Source organism: Melospiza georgiana, chromosome 1 (assembly GCF_028018845.1).
Source record: "Melospiza georgiana isolate bMelGeo1 chromosome 1, bMelGeo1.pri, whole genome shotgun sequence".
Classification (NCBI taxonomy): Eukaryota; Metazoa; Chordata; class Aves; order Passeriformes; family Passerellidae; genus Melospiza; species Melospiza georgiana.
In genome coordinates this window covers 21,490,485-21,501,317 of record NC_080430.1, presented here as the reverse complement: position 1 = coordinate 21,501,317, position 10,833 = coordinate 21,490,485, and the positions used below count along the sequence as shown (strand labels likewise).

The window sequence follows — 10,833 nt, the reverse complement described above, 5'->3', positions numbered from 1 at the left end:
TGACACACACCAGCTTCTTTTTGTAAGGATGCAACACCAGCACTCAAAATATATTACATAATACAGTTTTAATGAGTTGTATTAGTTATAACAAAGGTTGTGATATAAGTCTTTACAAATCAGTATATCAAGATATGATGAAAAAGGAAGAAATGTTTGCCTTATATGTGGTTTTCACATAAAGTGTGTTCTTTGCTCTTGTCTAACTTTAACCAGGGCAAGTGATTTATCCAAAAAATGGCATTATCCAATAGCAGTGGTAGCCTGATTTCAGAAGCTTCTTCAAATTTGACCGTGTATGTCTCGTAGTGTTGAGCTTTACCAATACACAGCGTGGTAAATGCACACTGCTGGTTGTGAATGATCTCTAGCTCTAGGTGCAGGACTGCTGGACACCACACAGGGAATCTCTAGCTACACTGCTGTGGGAGTGCACGGGCCAGCAACAGCAACAGTGGAGGAGCAGACAAGTCAGGTGCACATCAGGTACTGAAATAATCGCCTCGTAGAAACGAAACAGGAGTAACCACTACAATGCACAGACATGAGCTGGCACTTTGTCATAAGGTAGAAGCATTGCCCATCTGGTGAGATAATACACAAGCAGCTGGCAGCACCATGTCCCCCTGTAAACCCTGGATGAGTTTGCCTGGCGATCCTCTCAGCAGCCTGGGCTCGCTCGGCGTTTGTTTGGAATTGAACGACTCAAAGCAGAAGGAGGAACACGTTCTGTTTGAGAAAAGGTTCACTCATTCAAACGAGATTTTTAGGGCAATGTGTAAAATCCCTATCAGAATTTTGCTGAGTAGCCAGCACTGGAGAGCTTTTTTGTCAGAGTGGCAGACACTTTGGAAATTTTAGTGCAGATAAATCTAAGTTTGTACCCTTATTACATTAGACAAGGTTGCTTGTGACAGAATATATGAAATAGCAATGCTAGGGGTAGCCTCTGTTACTCTTTAATGATTTACAGAAATGTTACCTTGATTTTGCCAAAAGGTAAAAACAAATAACATAACAAACTGTGCTAAAGAAATTTAATAATCTTGCTGAAATTTAGGTTTAGAATGAAATCTGAAAGTTTTAACCTAAGAGAAATTGACTCCCAAAACCAAAGCAAATAATAAATCCATTTTCTGAATAAAAAAAAAATCTGTGGACATTACTGCTATAACTGATTTTAAAGCATTTTTATAACTATGTAACTCTGTTTAGTTTATTCTCCAAGCCATTAATCCTCTATATGGATTAAGCTTCTTTGAGACTTTATATATCTATATCTATATCTATATGAATGAGAAAAATAGGTATTATAACACACTTTTTTTTTTTTTGCATGTAAATATCTGCTTCTTTCTTTGCATATGTGTTATCATTTTTGGTAAAATGCTTCTCTGTGTCCATCTCGTAGGCACACCTTACACAAACTGGTACTAGCTTCCATGGAAAAGGTCTGTGTGACAGCATTTTCTCATGTGTCAGATCTCCCACTCTTCCTTTGTTGGAAAAATCCCACTGACTTCAGTGAGACAAGACACCTAAGACAATAAAGGTCATGTGTATTCCTATGAAATTCTAGTGGAACATCTGCACTATACTAATCCATAACTATTTTATTAAAAATAGAACCCAGGTACAGACTAAGTGCTAAAAGACTAATGAAGACTAATTGCTGCAAAGAAAACACTCTGCCTCTTAGTCTGATGGTATGGATGCCAGGCTTTCTAAATATTTACACAACTAACCATCAACAGTGGGCCTCTAATAATTGTCTAAACATATATTTACATGTATACAAATTAAAATCCCTTTTCCACTAATAGCAGTGAGAATTTAGCCATTTGCTTTGGTGGAATCAGGGATATGGTCCAACAGAATAGTTTGTCAACTGTTATATTCTAAAGGGGAAAATAGTATTTCTTCTGTCATTTTCTTTTAGAGGACAACTAAGGGAAAGACAAAATTTAAATAACTCCACTGGTTTGATTTTTATGTTAAAAGTCTAATGTAAACCTACAAAACAGAAACATTGAGTTAAGGCTTAAAGCTGATTAGTTTCTAGTTTTAAGTGGAAGGGTAAGAAAAGTACAAGGCAAACAATTTCTTTGCAGAGAGAAAGTATATTTTGATTACCTCTTCCTTTTATTGTAAAATCATTCCTCACCACACTATGAGTGGACTCCAAGCATCATTGTTAGCAGGTAAGTCACAAGAACCAAAGCTGAAGTATGGATAAAGCAGCAAGATCATAACACATCAAAGTATCATATACACTGAAGAAATAACTCAGTGTCCTTAGGTGGGCTTTCCTTGCCTATAAAAATCTGATCTATGCAGAACTTCATTCACATGGACACGTAACAATGAGGAAGTATTTGCTTTGGCGGAAGTGGATCGCACATCTGCTTAACTTGGTTTGTGGTTTTTAACATAAGGTTTCTCTGTGTTGCACAGATGTGAATCAGGTAGCATTCAACATTTCCCCCCACTGCTGAGGTGTTCAGTGGTCACTCTCTGCTGGGGTGCTTGTTTCATTGACTTTTGCCACGCAATCCATCGCTTAGAAGAGCAGGCTTCGTTTCTCGACTGGTTTGGTGGGTCTTTTTACTCATTATCAGTCAGCATAAATAATAAATCCAGAAAATGTGCTGTATTTGTTGTTGTTTCCTCCATGTGCTTTTCCTCCATCTAATTTGATGTACACTTCATCTCCTGGCTCCAGGTGAAGGACCACGCTGTTACTGGCGTAGTCGTAGTTCTGATCAGCATCCTGAGCGATGGCACTAGCTCGAACCTACATGAAATACAGAACCACTGGTTAAGAAAACTCAGGCAATTTTTCCTGCCTGCTGAAATTAAAGCACATCCTCGAAGTTTTATTCAACATGCATGAGTTGCCACTTGAAACATCTGGCAACGTATATTGTAGTTTATTCCTATAGCACTTGCTTATTTTCTCCTGCTGTACTTCTGAAACTAAAGCAATAATATTCTCCTTTCTTGGTCATCTGATGAATACACAAATGCCTGATCTTCTGTAGATGTCTGGAGCCTTCTTATAAATATGTGTAAGAATAGCTGGAGTTGGGAGAACTGGATCTGATCGTGTGCCAGTTTTACATTTGGTGTAACTTTTGTATCAGTGGGACAAGTGATTGACAATGTTGAGGGAGTCCTCAAGATGGACTTTTTCCAGAGGCAGTTTATTGTCATACTAAGCAATAGGATCATGCTGCAAAAAAGAATACAAAAAGTACACCCCCCACACACATGCACACAAGCAGTCTGGGTTTGGAAAAACTGCTATTACCACAGTTCAGTAAGTAAACATTTAATTTCACTGTGTTTTAAGAGATGCACTTGTGAAAAATCACAGGCAAGTCACTATTTGCTGCAAGAGTTTTTGAAATTTACAAGTCATTGAGGGCATTTCATTTGCAACTTTCCCTTAAACATAGTTTTTTTCCCATTTCTCCCTTGGTATTCCATTACTGATTAAATTTGACATTTCTTGCAAACTGAAAATAATCTGTAATTTCAAGATATATGTTGATTTTCAGCAATGAACAGCCTGTGCCATTGTAAGTCTCCAAATCATTTATATATAATTTGACTCTGTTTGGTAAAATATTTAAACATGGTTGTATGTGATTTATTTCAGTGTAACACGTCATCTGCTTGTTGCTTGTCTTTGTTCTAGCGTAGTTACAGAGCAGTAAATGATTTAGTGGCATTGCAAATCTGAACTAAGTAATAATGCATGACTTGGCGTACTATATGTGGGATTTTTTTCTGCTCTGAACTGAAAAAAATAGGCTATAAGTCACAATTTCCCATGGATTCCTTTCAAAGTTTACATGATAAATTTCCAAATTAAATTTTCATGTGATATGATTTCACATTAATATTGAAATGTTAAAAAGGAGGGGGTTCTTTTACCATGCAGGATCTTATGGCATTATGCAGCTTAAAAATCACAGTAGGTGGAAATTCTTTATGCATCCTGTAAGAACAGTGAGAAAGGCTGCAAAGGCTTGCAAAGCTGTGACAGGCTGCAAATTTAAACTGATACATGGCATGATGATAAACCCCGACTATTTCAGGACTTCTTGGTCCTGACTTGCCTGGTATTGTTTACAGAGGTGATCTCTTTTGCTAGTTTTCTAAGCAATAATTATTCTAAGTGCTGGGTGTTTCCTTTGGAATCGTGACTGGCAGGGCAGAGTTGAAGGCTCTGGGCCATTAACCCTGGAAAGATCTTCCAGAGAAAATAATGGACTGAGGTGGTTGCTGGCAGTGGAAACGGAAAGGGCAGGTGGGGAGGAGTGAAAAGGCCACAGACAAGGTAGAAGAACTTTCACATGGAACTAGGATCTTGCATAATGGTGAGGAAAGTGGTTTAAAGGACTTTTCAAATTCCCCTTTACTTCCTAATGAAATGCTGCTTTGTGGATTTGTATGAAATCTTGTGGATGGTCAGGGAGAATTTGAATTACATCAGTGACAATCCTAAGGAAGTCAGCAGTCAGCATGGGGACACTGGCTACAACAGCAATGGATATTTCATTTTTAAGATTCTACACAATACATACTGGCTGGAAAAAAGAAAAACATTCTGGATACTGAAAGTCTAGAAACCAAAATGCAGATGTTACTGCCCTGTGTGAAGCAGCAAAGGTCCTGTATGCTGTTCCTAGTGGGTTTACCTTCTTGCTTGGTTAGCCAGAACAATTTCTTTTTAAAGCCTAGGAGAACAGTCTCAAATAAATTCTCCTCAAATGAATGGAGTGTACTGCTGCAAGAGGGTAAATGCATCTCAAAATTAAAGCATTATGAGACAATACATTTCACAAGTTCCATGTAAGTCCTTCCATGAAGCTACGCTCTCAGCCTGCACACTCATCCCCAAGCTGTGTCACCTCAGCACTTCCCTGCTCAGGCTTGATAATCATTAAAGCAGACAATGTGGTAACACTGGGGACCTTGAGGTTTCACATATGTATTGCTTAGGAACGCTTTTTTTTTTTTCTGTAAGTCATACAGTTTTCAATGTTTCTGGTTTTTTTATTGTTAGAGAACATGGGATTTATAATGTTGCCTTTGTCACTCCATTTAACTACTTCCAAAATTTCTGAGCTTCCTTACAAATATACATAAAGCCTGTCACATCAGCATTTAGTATTTTAAGTATAAATCCTAATCACTCATTGAGGCATTAAAACTGTGGGTCAATTTTAAACCATTGATGTGTAGGTATTTCCCAAAATATCACATATAGTATATACAAATGTACACATAGAACCTCTCTTTAGGTGGGTTTTTTCTTTCTTCTTTGAATAACTCTGAGTTTGCCTCATGTCTGGCACTGGAAGTACCTATATTTAGAAATGGTTAGACCTCAGGTTCAATTGAATATTTGTAATTGGATGCTTCTTTAAAATTACTGCTATGTACTTATTTTTCAGTGTTCAGGAAAGTAAACACTATAAATATGGGTAAAAATAGATGAATTCTTCAATTGTAAGTAAAATTGTATTTCTGCAGTGAAGAATATTGCTTTTGCAGGAAGATATCAAAGTGAATATTATTAGGATGTACTTAGTTTTACTAGTCCTGGTTTATCTGCTGAGACAGTATTTATGGCAGATATTTTCTAATTTAATTAATTGCCGCTGATGTCCTCATTATTCCGTTTTCACAGTCCTTCTGAGGAGCCATAAAGAAAAGGTTAAGTGGCATATCAGATTAATTTACCGGCGGCCGCGGCTGCCGTGTGCGCTGCGCACAAAGGGCCGCGCTCGGCTGCGGAGGGGCCGCCGAACGAACGGGGCCGTGCGGGCACGGCGGGGACACGGGGCCGCTGTCAGCTCTGGGCACACGCGGGGAGCCGAGCCGTGCCCCAGCCCGGGGGCGAACAGCCCGGGGGGAGCGGCAGCGCTGGCCCCGAGCTCCCCGAGCCCGCCCTGCGGCCCCGCTGGCTCGGGCGCTGCGGGACCTGTTGAGCCGCTGCCGGTGTGCGGGTCCGGGGTGCCGGGGAGCACCGCGGAGCCCCGGGGACACGGGAACCATTGGGCACCTCGCACTGTCCCTGGGCATCCAGAGCCCTGAGGGATGGCGGTGCCTCCGAGCGCCGGAGGAACTGGTGCCAGCCTAACCGCGTCTCTTAACTACTCATGGAAAAGGCGCAAAATTGCGAAGGAGGGGTTACAAGGGGGCAATGTAACAGGCAGTGGCTACGTTTATCCTAATTAAAAGGGATGATTCCTCTGTGTTTCAGACGGCAGCATCGCAAAGCCTTTAATTATTTCCGATGCCTTCATCCTGCCCAGGGGATGCCGACAGACTCGGGTCCTGCCCGGGCTCCCGGGTGTGCCTCCTGGCCCGGTCCGTCAGCGGCACCGGCCCGCCAGGGGCTCAGGTGTGCGGGCGCCGAGCTGCTCTATTACCAGCTCTCCTGACAGGGAGAAGCAGCCTCGCACCCTCCGGGGGCTGAGCGTGTCAAGCCCGGCGCTGCACTGCGTGAGAGCCCCGTCCCGCGCCGCGGCTGCGTTCCTCCCACCCGCCTCACCCTTTCCCGACTCAGCACCACCCTCTCCTGAGCTCACCCACCGCCCCTGGCTCTCCTTTCCTTCCCGGGACTTTCCCCTCCCCGAGGGAGCGCCGGGCTCTTCTCGCCCCTGCGGGGGCAGCGCTGTTTGTCCGCCCGCCCCCGCTCCGGTCCCGGCAGAGCTGCGGGCAGCGCTCCGCGCCCAGGGCGGGCCGGGAGCTGCTGTGCCCGGACAGCGGGCTGGGAGCGGCACCTGCAGCGCGGCTCCCGGAGAGGAGAGCGCGTCGAGTCCGCATTCACCCAGCAGCCCGGGCGGCCTCGGCTCTGCAGAGCACCCGGCCCCTCGCGGTAGCCTTCGGGTTCCCCGCAAGTGCCCTGCCAGCTGCGGGGAGGCGGCCGCCGGTCCCCATCGCTCCCCTCCCGCCGCTCGGGCTCGGGCTCCGCTCCCCGGCCCGCACCCGCGCCGCCCCCAGCGCCCCCCGGCCCCCCCTCCCCGCCCGCTTCCCGCCCGCTTCCCGCCCTTCCCGCGCCGCTCCGCCCGCTGCCCGCACGGCGTCCGCTCCCTCGGGGCACCCCCGTCCTCCGGGGCCCCCCTGCCCTCCTGTCCCCGGCTGTGCCCGGCGCGGCGCCCACCTGGTTGTTCTTGCAGAGGTCGGCCCACATGCTGGTGCCGTCGCCGCCCCGCATGAGCACATGGTAGGTGAAGAAGTAGATGCCGGGGATGGAGCAGGTGAACTTGCCGGTGGTGGGATCGTAGTGGTTGCCGAGGTTGGTGACCACGTCGTCGAACTTGAGCACCTCGTAGCCCTCGTGCTGCCGCTTGAGGCCGGCGTAGAAGGCGATTTTGGGCACGGTGCTGTAGGTGGCGGCGCTGATGGCCCCGGCCGCGTTCAGCCCCGGCGCCCCGGGGGGCCCCGGCAGGCCCTGCCGCCCCGGCTCGCCCTTCTCACCCGGCGGCCCCACCGGGCCGGGCGGCCCCGGCTCCCCCGGCGGGCCCCGCGGCCCCGCTTTGCCCGGCCGGCCGGCCTCCCCCTTGGGCCCCTGGATGAAGGTGGGCAGGGACTGCATGAGCCCGCGGTCGGGCGTGGCCGCCGTGCTGGGCGCCTTGGTGCCGCCGTAGGGGTCGCAGACCATGCGGCAGGTGCCGAGCATCTCGTAGTGCGCCGAGGTGCCGGCCGAGCTGACCAGCACCGGGATGAGGATGACCAGCAGCAGCACCATCACCACCCCCAGCGCGCCGGCCGCTATCAGCCGCCGCCTGCTGCCCACCAGCCGGCTCAGCGCAGGGCGATCCTCTTGTCTGCTTTTGGACAAAATCTTGATGGTTGGCGGGGTTCCTCCTCAGAGCCGAAAAAACGCCGAGCCCGCTCGAGCTCGGCTCCCCTGGGGCTCGGCCGCCCTGCCGAGGGGGTCGCGGGGGTCCCGCGGGTCGCGGCGCTCCGCTGCGGCCGCTCAGCCGCGGGGCGGGCGAGGGAGCGGAGCGGGAGAGGAAGAGGAGGAAGAGCTGCTGCCGCCGCGCCCCGGCCGCCCGCACTTTTATGCTCCCGCCGGCGATCGACTTTTTTTTTTTTGCAGGCTGTGCCAGTCCGAGTCAACTTTCCCTGGAACTTGCCTTTCCTCTCGCGATCGCCCCGCTCGCCGCCTCGCTCTCTCTCTCCCTCCCTCTCTCTCTGTTCGCAGGGATGACAGTCCTCAGCGGGGACGCGCCTCCCGGCCGGCCGCAGCCCCGGTGCCCGCCGCCCTGTGCCCGCGCCGCCGCCGCCGGAGCCGGAGCCGGAGCCGAAGGGAGAGCGGGATCCTGCCCGAGTGCCACCTGCCAGGAGAGGAGGAGGCTGACGAGCGCGCTGGAGCAATTTATAGGCACCCAAAAGCGCAGGGGAAAGGGGAGCTGCTTTGGCATCTCATTCCAGCATCTGCTCTGCTCTTCCCACTCACAGAGAGTTTGGCATTACTCTGGCAGTGTGGGAAATATATATTTTTTTTCTTTTCTCCCTCCCCCACCTCTCCCGCAAACGGATGAACAGCGAAATCGTGAGCCTCACTCACTAGCTGCATCTTGTGATGACAGCTCTTTCTGAAGCAGACCGAAAGGAAGAGACGTGCTTAGCAGCCTCCGGGTACCCTTCGGGTCACCGATCGAGAATTAAAAGGTCAATCCACCTCCTGCTTAACGCTTCCCTGAGGCCACTTTGCCCTGTTAGCGTTTTCTGGGAAATACCGCTTTAAATGCAGGGATGCTTTGCCAATTGTCCAAGTAAAAGTTATTTGAAAATATACCTCCCACAATAATAAAGACATTAACGGTCAATTTCGGATCTCCCTCTTCCTCCTCGTCCCAATTGCAACCACACAGACAGAAAAGGAAAGAGTTTTCCTGTGAATTAAAATTGACGTGCTCATCACTGGCGACAGCGTTTCCCGGTGTTAAAGCCAGCCGCTGCTCTGCTTGCAAACCGGCACCGAGGGAAAGTGCTCCCTTTTGTTTAGAAGCCAAAGAAAAGTCCGGGATATATGCAAATCATCAGATGCTTAGGACCTGATATAAAGATCTCTTTGGCTTAACTCAGGGTCAGCAAAGCATTTTGTTAAATCTCGGAGGCTGGTTTTTGTTGTTGTTTTTGGTTTTTTTCTTTTTTTTTCTTTTTTTTTCTTTTTTTTTTTTTTGTTTTTTGGTTTTTTGGGTTTTTTTTGTTTGTTTTTTTTTTTTGTTTGGTTTTTTGTGCATGAAAGGGTTCTCCTCCCCAGGGTCTGGTGGGCACCTTTGTGACTGAGTGGGAAGGTGAATGTGCAGTATCAGTGACAATGTTGCAGAGAAAATATTAAAGCACTTGTCCTGCTTACAGATCTACAGGGTACACAAAGAGCTGTTTAAATAAACAAACAGAATTGATTCCTAAATCATACTTCTGCATTCAGGAGCAATGGACGTCAATCAAAGCTGGGTGACATTTGCCTGTCAATACAGGGATGATGGCTGGAAAGAGTGTGACTTATTACAGCAGGGCAAGAATCAGAAATGAGCAGCAGCAGCAAATAGGACAACAACCAAATAATGGCATCTCCAGTGATGATCAGAGGGCTGTGATCTTGTCTTGGATTTTATTAGCACGAATCTGCTCTCCCCTCACCGTTCCCTTTTATTTCTTTTCTATTCCGCAACACAATAAGGTCAAACAAGCAGGCAGTGGGAAACAAAGATTCATTGATTCTTCCTTTTAAGCAGAAATGTCAGCAGCTCCTTTTGCTCTTTCCTGAGAGACTCAAAGGCATCGAGTGTGTCCATGCCGTGCAGAGATGGGCCAGTCCAGCTCCTTATCTCCCAAGAAAACTGTCGACAAAGCTTCCATTCATGCACTTGTAAATATTCCTCCCTCCCCTTTTAAAAACGTTTTTTTTCTTTTTACTTTTCTTTAATGCTCTGTCTTAAAAAAATTCCTTATCTGGCCCTGACACAAGTGAGCCAGTTCCCTTAGCTAAGGGCTTCCCCTCAAGACCCGGGAAGGCAGTCAAACACACTTGGAGGATTATGTTCATATCTCATTTCTCTCTGCACCCCAAGGGAAAGGGCTTTCAGCACTGGTTTTTCTTCTGGGCAAGAAAAATTGAAAAGATGTGCCAGAAGTGAGTGCTCTGTCTCAGCCTGCAGCTGGGCCCTTGAGGTGTTGTATTTAGTCATCCCCAAGCCAGCTGGTTTTTGTGACATCAGGGTGTGCATAAGCCTGTGATACACGCTGGGCAAAGGACAGATCTCATCCCCAAATAAACACAAACCTGTCATGGTCTGTGAAGCCATTGTGATGCTGAGTGACCTTTTGGCATCAAGCACATCCTCAATTCCTTACTCCAGCTATGATAAGCCTGATTCTTAACGTGAGGTCCTACCATACCAACCTTTTCCTTAAGTTTTTTCCTCATTTATACAGCCTGGGATGCTCATTCACCCTGAGCTGTTGCAGACCTTCTCCCAGAGAAGACAGCCACAAAAATCACAGCCAGAGTAACCAGAATAGAGAGATCAAGGCAAATACTGGGTGGTGAGCAGAGCTTATATGTTAGTTTGAAACATGACCTGTGACCTTGGATTTAGTTCCCAGATTCACTTTAGTTCCCTAGGAAAAATTGTATTTTCTTGGAAAACTAAGAATGGGAAACCAAAGTGCTCAGAAGTTAGGCACCAGAGATCTCAGCAGCCTGGTGTAAATTAAAAGGAAGAACAGGAAACTCTTTTTACTGTGGGACCTTTGTTGTCCTGAAATGATGTGTCAAAAATTTGATTTGCTGTAATT

At 47.3% G+C, this 10,833-nt stretch overlaps 1 protein-coding gene across 1 annotated transcript; it reads right to left on the bottom strand.

The window, feature by feature from the left end:
- Positions 1–49: 49 nt before the first annotated feature.
- Positions 50–8,262, bottom strand: C1QL3 (complement C1q like 3). Its single transcript, XM_058028420.1, has 2 exons — positions 7,181–8,262; positions 50–2,794 (listed from the first exon to the last, which is right to left on the bottom strand). The coding sequence occupies exons 1-2, from the start codon at positions 7,766–7,768 to the stop codon at positions 2,615–2,617; spliced, it is 768 nt and encodes a 255-aa protein (XP_057884403.1). The 5' UTR covers positions 7,769–8,262; the 3' UTR covers positions 50–2,614.
- Between the last annotated feature and the right edge of the window lie 2,571 nt (positions 8,263–10,833).

Bases quoted from the DNA above. Each gene is read 5' to 3' on its own strand.
- C1QL3 (XM_058028420.1), bottom strand. From the start codon at position 7,768: ATGGTGCTGCTGCTGGTCATCCTCATCCCGGTGCTGGTCAGCTCGGCC. The intron at 2,795-7,180 runs GTGGGCGCCGCG...TATTTCATGTAG, and splicing joins ACCTCTGCAAGAACAACCAG to GTTCGAGCTAGTGCCATCGC.